This window comes from Podarcis tiliguerta (genome assembly GCF_965153285.1).
Source record: "Podarcis tiliguerta genome assembly, chromosome: 1".
In the NCBI taxonomy this organism is placed as follows: Eukaryota; Metazoa; Chordata; class Lepidosauria; order Squamata; family Lacertidae; genus Podarcis; species Podarcis tiliguerta.
The window spans coordinates 65,742,550-65,756,818 of NC_139534.1; the positions used below are offsets into that span (position 1 = coordinate 65,742,550).

The window sequence follows — 14,269 nt, forward strand, 5'->3', positions numbered from 1 at the left end:
TTTGCTTTTATATCATGGCATGGGAGTTTCTTGCTCTTTTTTGTATGCAAACACAGTTTTGAGAGAAAAGGTTTGGCTTCTTCATATGCATTTAATTACCATGTTTGCTTGGAATATATATATAATATTTCTAAATCAGTTTCGCTCCCCCCCATATAGAACAATGGGCCACACTGCTGTTTTTGGCGGCCTGATCACGAATTAAATTTTCTTTTGAATAGCTAAATGATTACAATACCACTCACACACGCTGAAGTGCTGTGCCGAATGTATCTGATGCAATTAGAATTTGATCATGTAGAAATGCAGAATGGAGCATCTTATGGAAAGGTGAGCCCTGTGACTTTAGCAGTGTCTTTTAAAAGAGATATTGTAGTCATGGAGACTTTCAGCAAACAGGTTTACATTTGTGGTTCCATTTAAAAATATTGTGGTGATAGCACTGCTAGAAATAGCTTAATTTCAGATGCTTTCATGAAAGTTATCCTTTATATAAATACATAATCCTGAAGAAATAAGAGCAGTCTTAAGGCCTAATGCCCTGCTTACTGGTGGACTCTGGTCTGGGAACCTGGGTGGGTGTTGAACAAGGTGGCAAGGGGAAGGCAGAATTTGAAGTGAAGAAACAGAAGGTATGAGAAGGGTGCTTAACCCTTTCCTACCCGCCACTTTCTCCATGCAGCTTCCACCACCCCACCAGCTACTTTCCCCTAGCAGGATCTCAGCGTGTTTCTTTGCTGCATGGCAGGCCTCTACAGGGACCAAATCGAGGTGGTTGGCCATGCATTAAAAAATAGAGAAGTGGTCAAGGTTGAGTGTTTTGTTTCTGAAGTCATCTGGCGACACAGTTACATACACACTCTCATTCACCCTCCCAGGCACTTCATTCTCTGGCCTCCTCATCCAATCTCCCCATCCCTCACCCGCTGACACACAACCTCCCTCCCTCTGAAACACATGATCAGGAGCATCACAACAGCAATAACAGCTAGACCAGGCACACGGGGAAGGAGACAGGTTGAAGTCACACACCCATGTTTCTGATGTACACAAGATTGCTCGTCCGTCAGCGTTATTAGCAGACCCTTGGTCATGATGTCTTTGGTGGAACCCCATCCTCAGTCCACCATCCCCTTTAGCACACTCCATTCCTCACCACCATCACTACTGCTTTCCTTGCCTCAGTCTCTCCCACTGTATGGAGACTCAGGTCCATGCCGTTCCTGCTGACACCTAGAGGAAGAGGGAAGGTAGAATCAGCTGTGGTGCCTTCCATCCCTCTTTCCTTTGGAGAAGCGGCAGCAAAGACAGGGGCTTTGGTGGTTGCCAATGAGCTTCTTGTGGGGCTGGGCCCTTGACAGGGACCGGACTATCCCAGCCCTGAGAAATAGGAAGCCACAGCCAGATGAGGCCCCCCACCCTCCAAATCTTACTCAGACTCCACACCAGGCATACTTGAAGTGGTATAAATATTGCTAATCTCCAGTGTGATCTTTTCTTGTAAGGAAAAGAGCTGGTTGAAGTATGTGTGAATTTTTTGTCATACACATTCCTTTATTCCGGGCTTGATGTAACTTTGCATACAATGATGCTGCTTTTCTGACACTAGCAGCAAGCAGCACTTGTTTTCTTCCTTGAGGCAGAATTAATCACAGGAAAACACAGCAGTTATTGTAAATACAAGGGAAGAACATGGCATAGTGATGTTAGCATCATTATTCCATTGTCATCCAGCCTGTGTCTTTAGAGGCGTCTTAGTCTTCCTTCTGAGCATTTCCAAAGATTCCTGCATATAAACAAAGTGTTGCTAAAACATATGCTTCAAACAGACAGCAAATAGTACAGAACTGGGCAAATAAACGCCTAAGCAATTCCCACTCCCTCTCTGCACCTAGGCTAAATGCAGATTGCCATTGCAGCAACAAAGAGCGCGTGTACATTGTATAATTTTTCCTTGGGGTGGCATTAAAAGTGGTAAAGATAGTTCTGTAACTGAGAACTTAGCTTGATATTATAAGAAGCACAGAGGTGCTGCCACTCAGTCTCTCTTTCTTTCTCATTTCCTGTTGTGTGTGGGTCAGAGATAGATAGCCATTTTTTGCTAGGCCCAGCTAGGAGGCAGGGCTGGAAGCAGAGGACTGCTGTAGGTAGTTATTTAATAAAACAATTTCTTCTTCAGCTCATTAAGCAGAGAACATTCAGCTTGCTCACTTTTGGAATGCTGAGGTTCTTCATATGAGTTCAGGTCCTACCTCTTGAAGTTTTCCAACCAAATCATCGAATTTCCCAGCCTTAAAATGGCACATTACACCCAAATCCTCTCTGGAGGGTCAGGAGAATCCCCAGGACAGTGAGGTGGGGGAAGAGAGTAGAATTGGCAAACAGAAATGCTTGCTCTGATGAAATAATTGGAAGGGTGTGGCAGTGAATTCCTCCCTGTTGCTTGGATTCTTTGAAGTTCTCACATAAGGGGGCTGTGGAGAATAATTTTCTCACCCACTTCCCCCCTCCTGCACCCCACCAATATGCCTTTCATGATCGTTCAGGAGCCTTTCTGAATGGGGTGGGTTATGGCTGACAGGGGAGGTGGGAATTACTCAGAATTGGTTTCTGGCAACTTTTGTGAAGAGGGGGCTGGAAAGTATGATGTGATGCAGCCCCGTTGTTTGTTGTTTCATCCCTGCAGCTGACAGCAAATGGTGTGAAGTGAGGCACAGGACAACACACAGTGCAGTGACTTAATATCGCTCATTGTATTCATAGAGACATTACGAGAAAGGAAGGAGACCAGGAGCAACAGGAGCTCTGGCTGTAACATCTGGTTAAGTTCTGAAACACAGAGAGATTGCTTTTGCAAACATTTTACAATATCACTCTTAGTGAAGGTAGAATATGTGAATCTGCAAATCAATATTTTTAGTTATAAGCATGCATCAGCTCCTACTTCCCTCTCAGGTTTCAGACTGCACAGATTATTTGGAGCATCTGTATTGCCAGTCAGCTTAACTGCTAATGTAAATATTATTAACAATGGAATGGGACAATCAGTTAAGCATTCCTGATTTTTGAGAGAGAGAGAAAGATAGTCCTAAGTATTTTTTAATCAGAAGTAAGCCTGTTTGATTTAATTGAGACTTAATTTATGGGTGTGAATTTCAGAACTCAGAGTCTTAGAATATGAATCCCCTTTTAAAACTGGGTTTCATTGCAAACAAGGTCCATACCTATTTCATACCTCAGGCCTAACTTGGAGTAGGTTCTCAACTCTTTGAACCAGCTCTTCTTGCCACTTCACCATCCTTCTCAAGCAAAGCTATTCTTGAAAAGTTAGGAAATGGCTGTAGGGAGAGCTCACTTGAGATAGGAGGGGCCTTTTCGACTGCATCATTAAGGCCTGGTGGGTGCATCCTTTCCTGCTGTGGTATATAGCTGATGCAATTCCACCTGCCTCTCAACCTAATTTATTGAATTGGGAGCCATAGGAGATTTAAATCCCACACACACTGGCAGGAAACAATGCTCAATAACATGTACAGGAGCATCCAGACCTTAAGGATGAAGCCTTCAAAGCCTTTTCTGTCTCCAGTGAGTCCTTCACGCTGCCAGTTTCTCCTTCATAAGGGTGAGTTTTTGGGGGAGTAGGATGCTAAGAAAGAAGACTGGGATACACACATCTCCATACAGGAAAGCAAGAGGCATTATCAGAGTTCAAAAACACATTCTATCTAGATAAAAGCACTTGGCGGTTGGATAGCATGGCTGGTGTGCCCTAGAGAAGGGGGTGTGACCTAAGAACAGTGCCTGGAGTCAGACAGAAATGTCTGCTGGGCCATATTTGGCCCCTGGGCATGAGATTCTGTATATTATGTAGTTTTATTGCCAAAGTGAAGCTTGTTAGTACCTGTAAACTGCAAATATTTGAAACTGCCTGGGAAGTTGCTGAAAACACTTTGGAGTATCTAGGGCAGTGATGGCCAAACTTGGCCCTCCAGATATTTTGGCCTACAACTCCCATCATCCCTAGCTAACAGGACCAGTGGTCAGGGATGATGGTAATTGTAATCCCAAAACTGCTGGAGGGCCAAGTTTGGCCATCACTAATCTAGGGTATGGGTGTTAGAAATTACTATTAAAATAACAGCTGCATTACCCATTACCCAATTACCCATGCCTTGTCAGGATGGTATTAAATGGAAAGTTATCCTCTAAAGTAATACATTTCCAGATCCTAATGCATGATAGTGATGTAAAGTTTGTCCAATATAAGGTTTGTCCCACATAATTCATCATCAGCCTATTAAATCCTAGTATCCTGACATTGGCAGTGGCCCAGATGCAACCAAGTGAAACAGTCCTATAATAAGTGCTGATAATGAAAGGAAAGGAGCAGGTCAGGAAGGCTGGGAGGTCATTATGTCCATAAGGTGAACAGTTTATACCATGAAATAATGTTTCATCAAACTTGTGCTGCTTCTAAATTTATTTACCAATATAAAATCTTTGAAAGTGCTTACTTATAGTTTAGGCTTCAGATTGGCAGCCTCTGTTTAGCTTACAATGCAGCATGTCAAAAACTCCCCTTTTCTCTATAACTTGCTAAGGGGCTATTTCAGTTGGCTCAAACCTTTCACTCTCAAGACCAGTAGAACTAGATTAATTTCAGCAGAATTAATGTGTTACCCTTTTGTGAGAATTAGTCTGCGTGAAGTTTTGGCTGAACTATATAAAATGATACACTTCTCTTATTTGAAACAAAGGGTTAATCCCAAAGTGTTTGGCTACCGCTATGGATCATGCTTTTGTGCATAAATAAAACTATGGGAACCACATGAAAGCAGTGGTTGGGTTACCACACAACTGGATATGCTTAAGACTGAATGCTTCATAAGTCTAACTACTGGGGAGCTGCAAACTTTATAAATAACTTTGCAATTGGTTAAAACCATATTAAAACCAGATGAACAAAGACACAACGTGTTCTATTTAAAGCGGGGGGGGGCGCAGTTCAGTGAGTGCAATAATCTTGATGAAAGTAATCTAACTGGAATAGGTCTATAATTTAGAGGTGATGGCAAGTGTGGCATTAGTTCAGGATTTGTGACTATATGCTCAGAGGTGTGGAGGACTTAAATCAAAAAGTCTTCCTTAACAGAGAAGCAGATGAGGTTTTCCACCCCCAAACAATGTAACTTAGGGGGGGGAAATACTGTTATTGTCAATCCCCCCCGCTCTTCCTCCCACCTGTAGCTTCAGTCTTCATTAAGTAAAGTGCTTTCCAAATTCTTTGGTATAAAATAATTAACATTTGTTCTGTTCTGAACCTTGCACAGTACTTTTGCTAAATATGGGGTTGAATCCAGAGAGCCATTAACAATGTGGGAGGCTGTGGGGGAAGGAGGATACATCTATTTACGGGAATGCTGTTACTCTCTATGAACATCTGAAGAAAGAATGCCCAGTTCTCTTTAAAAAACCCAAGACAGTGCAAGGAGGACAGTGACAGGTGGGGAGGCTGAAGCAGCCACACTGGTTGCACAGCCCTAAAGCCACTGCTATACTCCTTTTCCCTGTTTTGGGTGAATTGAGAAGAATATACACCTGGCCCAACTGGGTGACTATCTACATCCTTTGTTCAACTGATATAGCATTTGGATTGTGAGGGCCACACATGAATCCACTTAATTATTGGAGTCATGTATCTGCAGCTCTGCTGGCACAAGGGACTTCCATGTGCAACAGAACTTCTCAGACTCTTCTTCCCTCCAACCCCCTAGGTGTCTACAAAATTAGCTCCATGGGATTTAGGGACCATACAAATTTGGGAGGGGAAGGAAACAGAAGCCCTTTTGCACCAATGGACACTGCATTGGATACAAACCATCATTTTGTGTTTCTCTTTCCCATTTTTATGAAAAATGAGCCCACCTCTTCTAATCCTGATACTTATATACAGTCATACCTCAGGTTACAGTCGTTACAGGTTGCGTTTTTTTGAGTTATGGACCGGCGAAACCTGGAAGTACTGGAATGGATTACTTTTGGGTTTTGGCGGTCGCGCATGCGCAGAAGCGCTAAATCACGCTTTGCGCATGCACAGAAGCGCCGAATCGCAACCTGCGCATGCGCGGATGCGGGTTGCGAACATGCCTTCCGCATGGATCACGTTTGCAACCCGAGCGTCCACTGTATAAATAATCCTGCACATTTATATAGACCAATACTAATCACCACATTTATCAGTTTATCAGTACAGTAGTACCTCGAGTTACAAACGCTTCAGGTTACAAACTCCGCTAACCTGAAAGAGTTACCTCGAGTTGAGAACTTTGCCCTAGGATGAGAACGGAAATCGTGAGCCGGCGGTGCAGCGGCACTAAGAGGCCCCATTAGCGAGAGCACGCTTCTACTTAAGAACAGTTTCAGGTTAAGAATGGACCTCCGTAACGAATTAAGATCATAACTAGAGGTACCACTGTAGCTGCATGGAGGGTGCAGCTGATGATTTTGTGTTGAGGCCTATTACATTGCTTGCAAAAACAAAAACAAATCAATTAATAGACAACAATTTCCACGGCACTTACCTTGGTGTGATAAGAATCCTCACATGTCCATTTTAAATGACTCTTCCTGTGCCTAGAATATTGTCAGAGATTCCAAGCATAGAGTGATTTAATTTGCTAATAGCCACTGCCACAAAGTAATGGAAAGTCTTTGGACAATGCACAAGTTGACCTTGCAGAGAAAAATGGAGGTATTTGTAAGTTTTTCCAGAGCACTGTTATTTGTGCACTAGTTTGGAAAGCAAATCTATATGCCTGAACCAAGCACAACTATGTTGTCATGGCTACCTTAAGCCACTTGCTTAAAAGTCTGGAGTTTTGTCCTCCATTGTTTTGGGATTTAATGCCCACAGAATTCTGCTATGAGTGTAGAAATGACAAGCACTTTTTCTAGAAAAATATCTAAATAGGTTTTGAAAACATTCCCCTTCTGTTCATTTATTATATCTGTACTTGAACAGAGGAACATACATACACACATAAAACATTTTATTTGTATGCTGTCAAGGTGGCTCACAACATGAAAAAATGTACATAATTACAAATATAACAAAAGTAGTCGTAAACAATAAATAAAACACACAAAAAGTACACAACCAAACTGAAAAAATTTCACATAAATCATAGCTTCTAAAAATGTAGATACAAATATGAGTATCAGTAACAGCCACAACTGTCCCCAACAGCCCCCTTAAACAATTCCCTAACCAAAAAGTCTGTTCAGCAGCCTTGGCTTTTGTAGCTGGAGTCAGTAAGGGCCCTGCCTTTGCAGGCCAGTTGGGGAAGGTCTTCCAGGACTCAGCCAATATGGTCTAGGGAAGGAACAAGCGGGAAACAAGACACTGGTGTTATTGTTTCTTGAGTGGGCTTAATATGGAATAGCTTAACTTTAATGTATTGTGCATGTAAAGACAACATCCTGGAATTGTCTGCACACTTTGCAACTGGAATACTGTCCGCAGAGTGTGTAACGGTCCCAAAGGCATTTACTCTGTGGCTTCTGTAAATGACCCACATTAACAAGGAGTCTCAAAATTGGCTCTTGAAATAAATGTTGGTAACTACTAAGTTAGACTCTTGAAATAAAAGGTATTACATCACTGTCCAACTATGTATGCCATTTTCCACTTCAGCGTCTGCATACATAGCAAGGGGGGGGGGGGGCGGGAACGACATGTTGAAATAATTTGAGGAATGGTTATAGTCTGATCAGTCTTGGTAATCCAAAAGGGAGGGGGCCTGGTGTATTATTACATTTCATATATTGTTTTTCAAGAGATGAATGCAATCAGTCATCTTCTTTCATATGGTTTAAAAACACACACACAAACCCTTGCCTTGCTGGCAAATAAACTGTTATTTAAGTACACAATCCACTGCTGTACTGAAACAGTTTTGCCAAACTTGTCCAAGTATTCTCACATGCTTAAAGATGGTATAAATATCATTTATAGCAAGCCGTTTACTTCAGACTATATGGAATGGTTTCCTGCTCCCCTGATCTAAGTGTCCCAGTTTACATTATGGCCTTTATGGCTTCTGTTTGATGGAGTGATCAGTAAAAATTTAATGACACTATAAAATAATAAAAATGTCATTAATTTACCACGGATCTTGGATGCAGTGGTTGTAAAGTTACATTAATAAACAGAATATTTTTTACAACAAAAAGCATTGTTACGTGGGAAAGAATAAATAACACACATAAATTTGGGAGCAATTTTACTGTTAGCGCACACATTATTATGGAATAGCCAATAAGTGTATAAAACATAGTATATAAAATTTTATGAAAATATATTGTGCACATCAAAAATTCAGCTTTTACCTAAGTGCAGAGAAAAGCCATTATTATGTGCTTACTGTTATCATTACTTTTCTTCCCCGAGATCACAATTTTATATTTATTCTACTTAGCTGAAGTTTCCAGCAGCCTTCTCTTTCTCTCACCCCCCCCCCCCGCCACCCACTCCGATTTTTCCAGTGGATGAGCAGGCTTCTTCCCCTACTTCCTTCAGTTGACTACACTAGTCCATTTCCCTTTTACACCCAGGAGGAAAGCATTGATCATTCCCACCACAGAAGTGTGGAGGAAGTTATTAATTTAATGCAAAGTTAAAAATAATGCTTGAGTAGGAGACTGGTTTGGTGACTCTGGAAATAAGGGGATAATAATCTCACAGTCCATCTGTCATCACTGGGGTTGCTCCATCATTGACTGTGATAACATGTGAATATGACGGATGGCTCAGCTTTGTGGCTTGGAACATTTAACATTCATCAGTGCTCACTAAAGGGGGCTTTATCATTTAAATATCTTTATTTAATATGCAACATCTACCTCATAGATCATCATTTCAAAGCACTTAACCAACGGTCCTGCGACACAGCGAAGCAGGCTTTAATTTTTTTTCAATAACTTTTATGCTGCCTGCATGTTTGTGCCTGGCAATGCATAAATAAGTGCCTAATCGTGTCACTGAATGGAAAATGAAGGTTTGGTTGTTAGTAAAACGAATCCCGCCCCAGTGTGTTGTCATCCCAAAACCACGAAAGTAGCAATGAGTAGGTTTTTCTATATCTCCAAGTAGCCAAGAGTCCATTTTGTACTTAGACATAGACTGTGCTCTTTGAAAGCATTAGCCCTCTTGGTTTTCCAGTAATCATGATCTGAGTTAGAATTCTGTTCTGTGTTCATTATGCCCCATGGCGTAATGTACTTACTTTACTCAAGATATATGCTCAGGGCCTTATGCCTACAAGAAGCAGTTTAGTTTGAAATAAACAAAAAATGAGCTCAGGGTTTCCTGAGGATAAATAAGCTATCTCTATGATGTGTAAGACAGGTGTGTGGTTTTTTAAGTAAGTAATTTTTTAGTGTGTGTGTAAATTTTCACAAGTATATGCTATTTTCAGACATGAATATGTATTCATATGGACATGCATGCTTATAAATAGGAATTTAAATAGAATTTGGGTAGGTGCATGAGAACAGCGTACACAACTGAACGTATTTTAAATATACAGACCATTTCCTATTAATGAATTTGCAGTTTGTACTCCTTTATAATTTGCTTAGTTTAGTTTAATTACAGATGTGATCCCTATGTATGTTTACTTGGAAATAATTCCCTATGTTCAACTGGGCTTTCTCTCAGGTAAATATACATAGGAGTCCAGTCTAAATTGCTCTTGCCTTCAGAAATACACTTAGGTTTGTATTTACCAATTATGTTGTAATAGATTTTTTTTTTTATTTACAGCTTTCCTGAAAATTAGTTACTATTGCTATGAGGTATACTTTAAGTGGAAAAATGAAACCATACATACAGAATTGTAGCAGTCAATATATTTCAAAAGAATGAGACACTGAAGGTTATTACAGAATCATAGATTCACCTCAATTCTTTTAGGTATTATTACCATGTACGCTTCTCTTCCTCCCAGTTCTTGAGCCTTATCATGTAATTTTCCCTTTTCTCTTTCAGTGTCAAAATATTGATATTCTTTCAGAAACTTTCTTTTTAACACAGAATATTTTCTGGAGAAAATCAAAGGGAATGAATGACTAGAAGGATACTTCAAATGTGCATATTGATACATAGAAGGTTCTGTTGATTTTTTTTTTAAGTGGAGTGCTATTTTCCCTCCCCCCCCCCAAAGCACACACTTAGGTTTTTGCCATGAAAATTGCAGGTGTCACATTAACACTCCTTATAGAAATATTTTAAATGCAAATATTAGAAAAAGAAAGAAAAGAAACACAGTGTACAAAATGCCAATTACTTCCCAACTGCAGGAACTTAAAAAAAGGTCTAATCCAACTCTTCTATTTTAAATGTGGGTCCCCGGGGGACATGGGGTAGAATCATTCCTTTGCACCAGCAAAGCAAGATCCGTTCCGATAGTGAGGTATTACTATTGGACCTTATAGCATTCTTCAGCTGAATGTTGTGCCTGCCTGCCTGTAACCAATAGTTACGTTTCTTCTCAGTGCTCTTTGTTTCAGTATTTCTGCATATCACAACAGCATTATCTCAATACACGTTATAGTGGGAAATTAATAATGACAATATAGTTTTTCAGCAAATGGGAGACTTCAAGAAACATTGAAAATGTTTGAATGTTTAGGTTATGCAAGCAGAGTGATGCAGTCAACAACTGTACTTCAATTTAGTGTAATATTGGTTCCCACCCCCTGCCCTGCCTGTTATTATTTAAACATTTTAATATTACTGCATGTCACCCCAGTGTCTGCACACCAGCGGTGCAAGATTCCAGGGGTCTTGGTAAACCGGGGTTTGTGTTTCCGTTGGAAAATTAAGGCACAGAAGAGGCTGTAGTGTCTTAGGAAATATGGTTTATTTATGCATATTCACAACCTGCATCTAGATAGAGTTCCCAACACTAGCATCACAATAGAGTCCTTTGTTGCCCTCCTAAGCAGCCAGCTCAAATCTACAAGTAGATGCATCAGCCATGCTGTCTGTTCTGTGGCAATGTCGTCTTCTTCAGCCCCGTATGGCATTCTCCCCACTTCCTGCTTCTTCCCAGAAACTCCTTGCCAAATACCCCCCCCCCATTAACATCATTGCCCACTGCCACCCTGGCAACCTCCATTTGCCCAGACTCAAAAACCTTGCTTTGATGTGTTGATAACTAGATATCAGCACCTTTGTACTCCTTAACAACTTCCCACCACATGATGACCTGGCCTGGAAAAGAACCTTAGTCTGCATTTTTACACAGTGCCTGGCATCGTCCCTTAATACTCCAAATATTAGCTAAACAATATTTTAAGAATCTAAACATCTTCTTGCAAACTTGGTTACAGAGAACTAATTAGTAAGCAATTGTTTTCTGAAAACGATCTGACTAGAACAGCAAATCCCTCCTGGGATAGCTCAGTCGGTAGAGCATGATACTCTTGATTTCAGGGTAGTGGGTTTAAGCCTCGCACTAGGCAAAAAGAGGGGGTTGCAGGGGGTTAGACTAGATGACCCTCAAGTCCCATTTCAGTGCTACAGTTCTATTATTCTAACCAATGCAGAGAGATTTGAGCAAACAAGTCAGAGCCACTTTGCTTGTTAAGACCAATACCAGGTTCCTTAGCAATTCTTCAGGGAATAAACTTGGTACTGTTTTCCTTCTAATGTGTAATATGCTCAGTACAGAACTAGGTCATTGAACAATAGAGTGAACAGCAATCAGCAATCTTCTGCTGCATAATGCATCAAGTATAACGTGCAGAAAACTGTTCACAAAACTGAAAGCTGGCATTTCATGTCTGTAAATTCAAGATGACATGACATTTAATAGTTTCATAGTAATGAACAACAGTGTTTTGTTTATTCTCAACACAATGCCAAGTTCAGTCTTAAGAAGTATCAACAAGACGAGAGAGAGAACACATTGGTTTTTTTCCACGAGAACAATACATTAATGATAACTATTTAGTACGTTGCTGCAGACAGAGTACCACTGAGGCTACCACTGTCAGAAGATATGTGCTGCCATATTGTTTCAAGGCTCTTGTCCTCTCATATTTTGAGGACATAAATTGTCTCTTGATCTAGTTTTACAGCAGAAGTTTACAGCACAAGAAATGTTGTTTATTCTGGGAACAAACACAGCCCTTTCTTTTTCTTGCTCTCTCTTTTAAAATTCCCATTGAGTTTCAGTTCAAATTTCTAGACAAAATAATAGTACCATTTCTGTCATCTAGTATTCCTTCTTTGAAATACTTGTCTTTGAAAGCCTCTTGCATAAAATTCAGACTTGTGTTTTCTCAAGGGTTCCAATGCAAACGCATATCTCAATGAGAGGAGTGGTGGTTGTGCTGGTGGTGATTTTTCCATTAAATTAGCGAGTTTTAGTAGAAAGTGCTTTTTAAGTTTTGAATTTTAGCATTTTTTTCAAATGCCAACATCTTTCTCCCAAGGTCATTTAAGAAATATAGGACTGTGCATTGTTATTGGGCACTGCCCACTGTGGGAACAGGATGGTGGACTAGATGGACCATTGACCTTGTCCAGCAGGATCTCCTTCTTGTGTTCTTAGTAATTTCTAGAGCTTCTGCTGCAATCCTTCATTTCTACACCACAGTAATGCTACCTGCCCTACTTTATACTTAGCTGTAATGGGTTGCTTAAAGCTATTGCCTAGCAATAATCAATTTAATTTTTCACACAATTATTTGTTTCATTTTGTAGTAAAATACATAGTGGTTGTGGATTTTCTGTTATTAAGAGATTTAGTGAGTCAAAGGTGTTAATAAGCTAACTTCCAAAAGCCAGTTTGTACATTACCAAAGTGGTGGGGCTGCTACGTCCACATATCTTCGCCCTTCTTTTCCCATGCTGCTATGGGAAATAATCATCTTGTAGACACCTTCAACATGGGCTCCTCACTACTTTAAATTCAGCAGCACAGGAAGCAAGCACCACAGAAGAGTCAACCATGGTGCTAAGATAACTTAGGAACTGGCTTGAATATTAATTCATCATACATTTAATCAGTACTGGAGGGGTATTGCATATTTGAAAACTAGATTTTGGACACCAAATTCAAAACTGATACCTGCAGTGAAACAATATCTGTGTTCTTTCTAAAAATAAAAAAAAAAACATAGCCTGTATCTGTTACTAGTACTAGCTCATGCTTAGGTACCAACTGTGGGATTGGGCAATGTAAGGAACAAAGATTTACCTGCCAATATGACTTGCAACCTCTGTTGGACAAGAAAATGTGGAAGTGGAAATCAAGAAAGGACTGACATATTAGTACGGAGGGCAGGGGAAGCTCAGGTGGTAGCCAGAGGAGCAGGGAAGTATAATAGAAAATGAATACACTCAAGCTATTCAGACATGAACAGACTGGAAATCTTAATGTTCCTTTCTCTTCGGCAGGAAAGAACACGCTATGAGAATTTAGGCCCACAGCTATCAGGGAAGCCCAATGAAGATGGAAAACTAGGCCCAGGAGTCATTGATCTTACAAGGCCAGAAGATGCAGAGGGTGAGTTTCTGTAACAAATCTATTGAGCCACTGAGCATTGCTTTCCTTGAGCTCCTTAAAGTTGGATGTCTTAAATGAGCATTGTGCAGCTAAATCCCCATGCACAGCTTTGAGGCATTTTGCATGGATTCTAGTGACATGTGCAAGTATAAGTTCTAGTTGTAAAATGGTTCCATACAATATGCATTCTCTGCTCTCATTATTTACACTCTGGTTCAACTCTTCTCAGAAAGCTCTCTTGAGTGAGTTTGTATGTCACCTCAGATGGGTGGCATGTGCATTTAAATGTTCACACAAAGAGTGTAATGTTTATATGGTGGCCCACAGATCATATATCAGATTCCTTGAGTAGGGACTTCTGGTTTTGGAGCAACCTACACTCATGGAAGCTGACTGGCCACATTCTTAACGTTTTGCTGGATATATTGGGTAAACCTCATATGAGCAGTGAAATGTGCATATGGGTTGGCTCAGGTAATGCAGAAATGGTCACCTGTCACCTTCAGACATATGATTAATCCCAGCATTACTATCCTATGCTGCCCCAGATCCAAACAGCTGTAGAAAAGTGGAGGCAGTGATGCTGAATTCAGTCAGAGACTACAGATGATCACTTCCTCACATATTCATAGGCAATATTCAGTAATCAGCAAGTATGGCCCCTGGTCATCTTAAGAGACCCTGCAGAACTT

The 14,269-nt window shown here is 40.5% G+C and overlaps 2 protein-coding genes across 64 annotated transcripts in view; one reads left to right on the plus strand and one right to left on the minus strand.

Annotated features, from left to right (window-relative positions):
• SOX6 (SRY-box transcription factor 6) overlaps positions 1-14,269 on the plus strand; it is a 438,207-nt gene that overhangs the window by 390,979 nt on the left and 32,959 nt on the right. For all 50 annotated transcript variants that reach the window (XM_083403078.1, XM_083403070.1, XM_083403100.1 and 47 more), the window contains one exon: positions 13,469-13,577. In XM_083403078.1, the coding sequence (XP_083259204.1) occupies positions 13,469-13,577 (109 nt within the window). The remainder of the gene's footprint in view (positions 1-13,468; positions 13,578-14,269) is intronic.
• Positions 1-14,269, minus strand: part of LOC310664225 (uncharacterized protein) — a 170,504-nt gene that overhangs the window by 27,109 nt on the left and 129,126 nt on the right. For 4 of the 14 annotated variants that reach the window (XR_014504821.1, XR_014504822.1, XR_014504824.1 and 1 more), the window contains one exon: positions 7,033-7,372. The exons of 3 other annotated variants lie outside the window; for them this stretch is intronic. The gene's annotated coding sequence lies outside the window, so the exon portion shown is untranslated. Of the gene's footprint in view, positions 1-1,529; positions 1,787-6,581; positions 6,634-7,032; positions 7,373-9,959; positions 10,102-14,269 lie in introns of those variants that run through there. 7 more of the 14 variants (XR_014504818.1, XR_014504820.1, XR_014504816.1 and 4 more) reach the window with 4 other exon arrangements.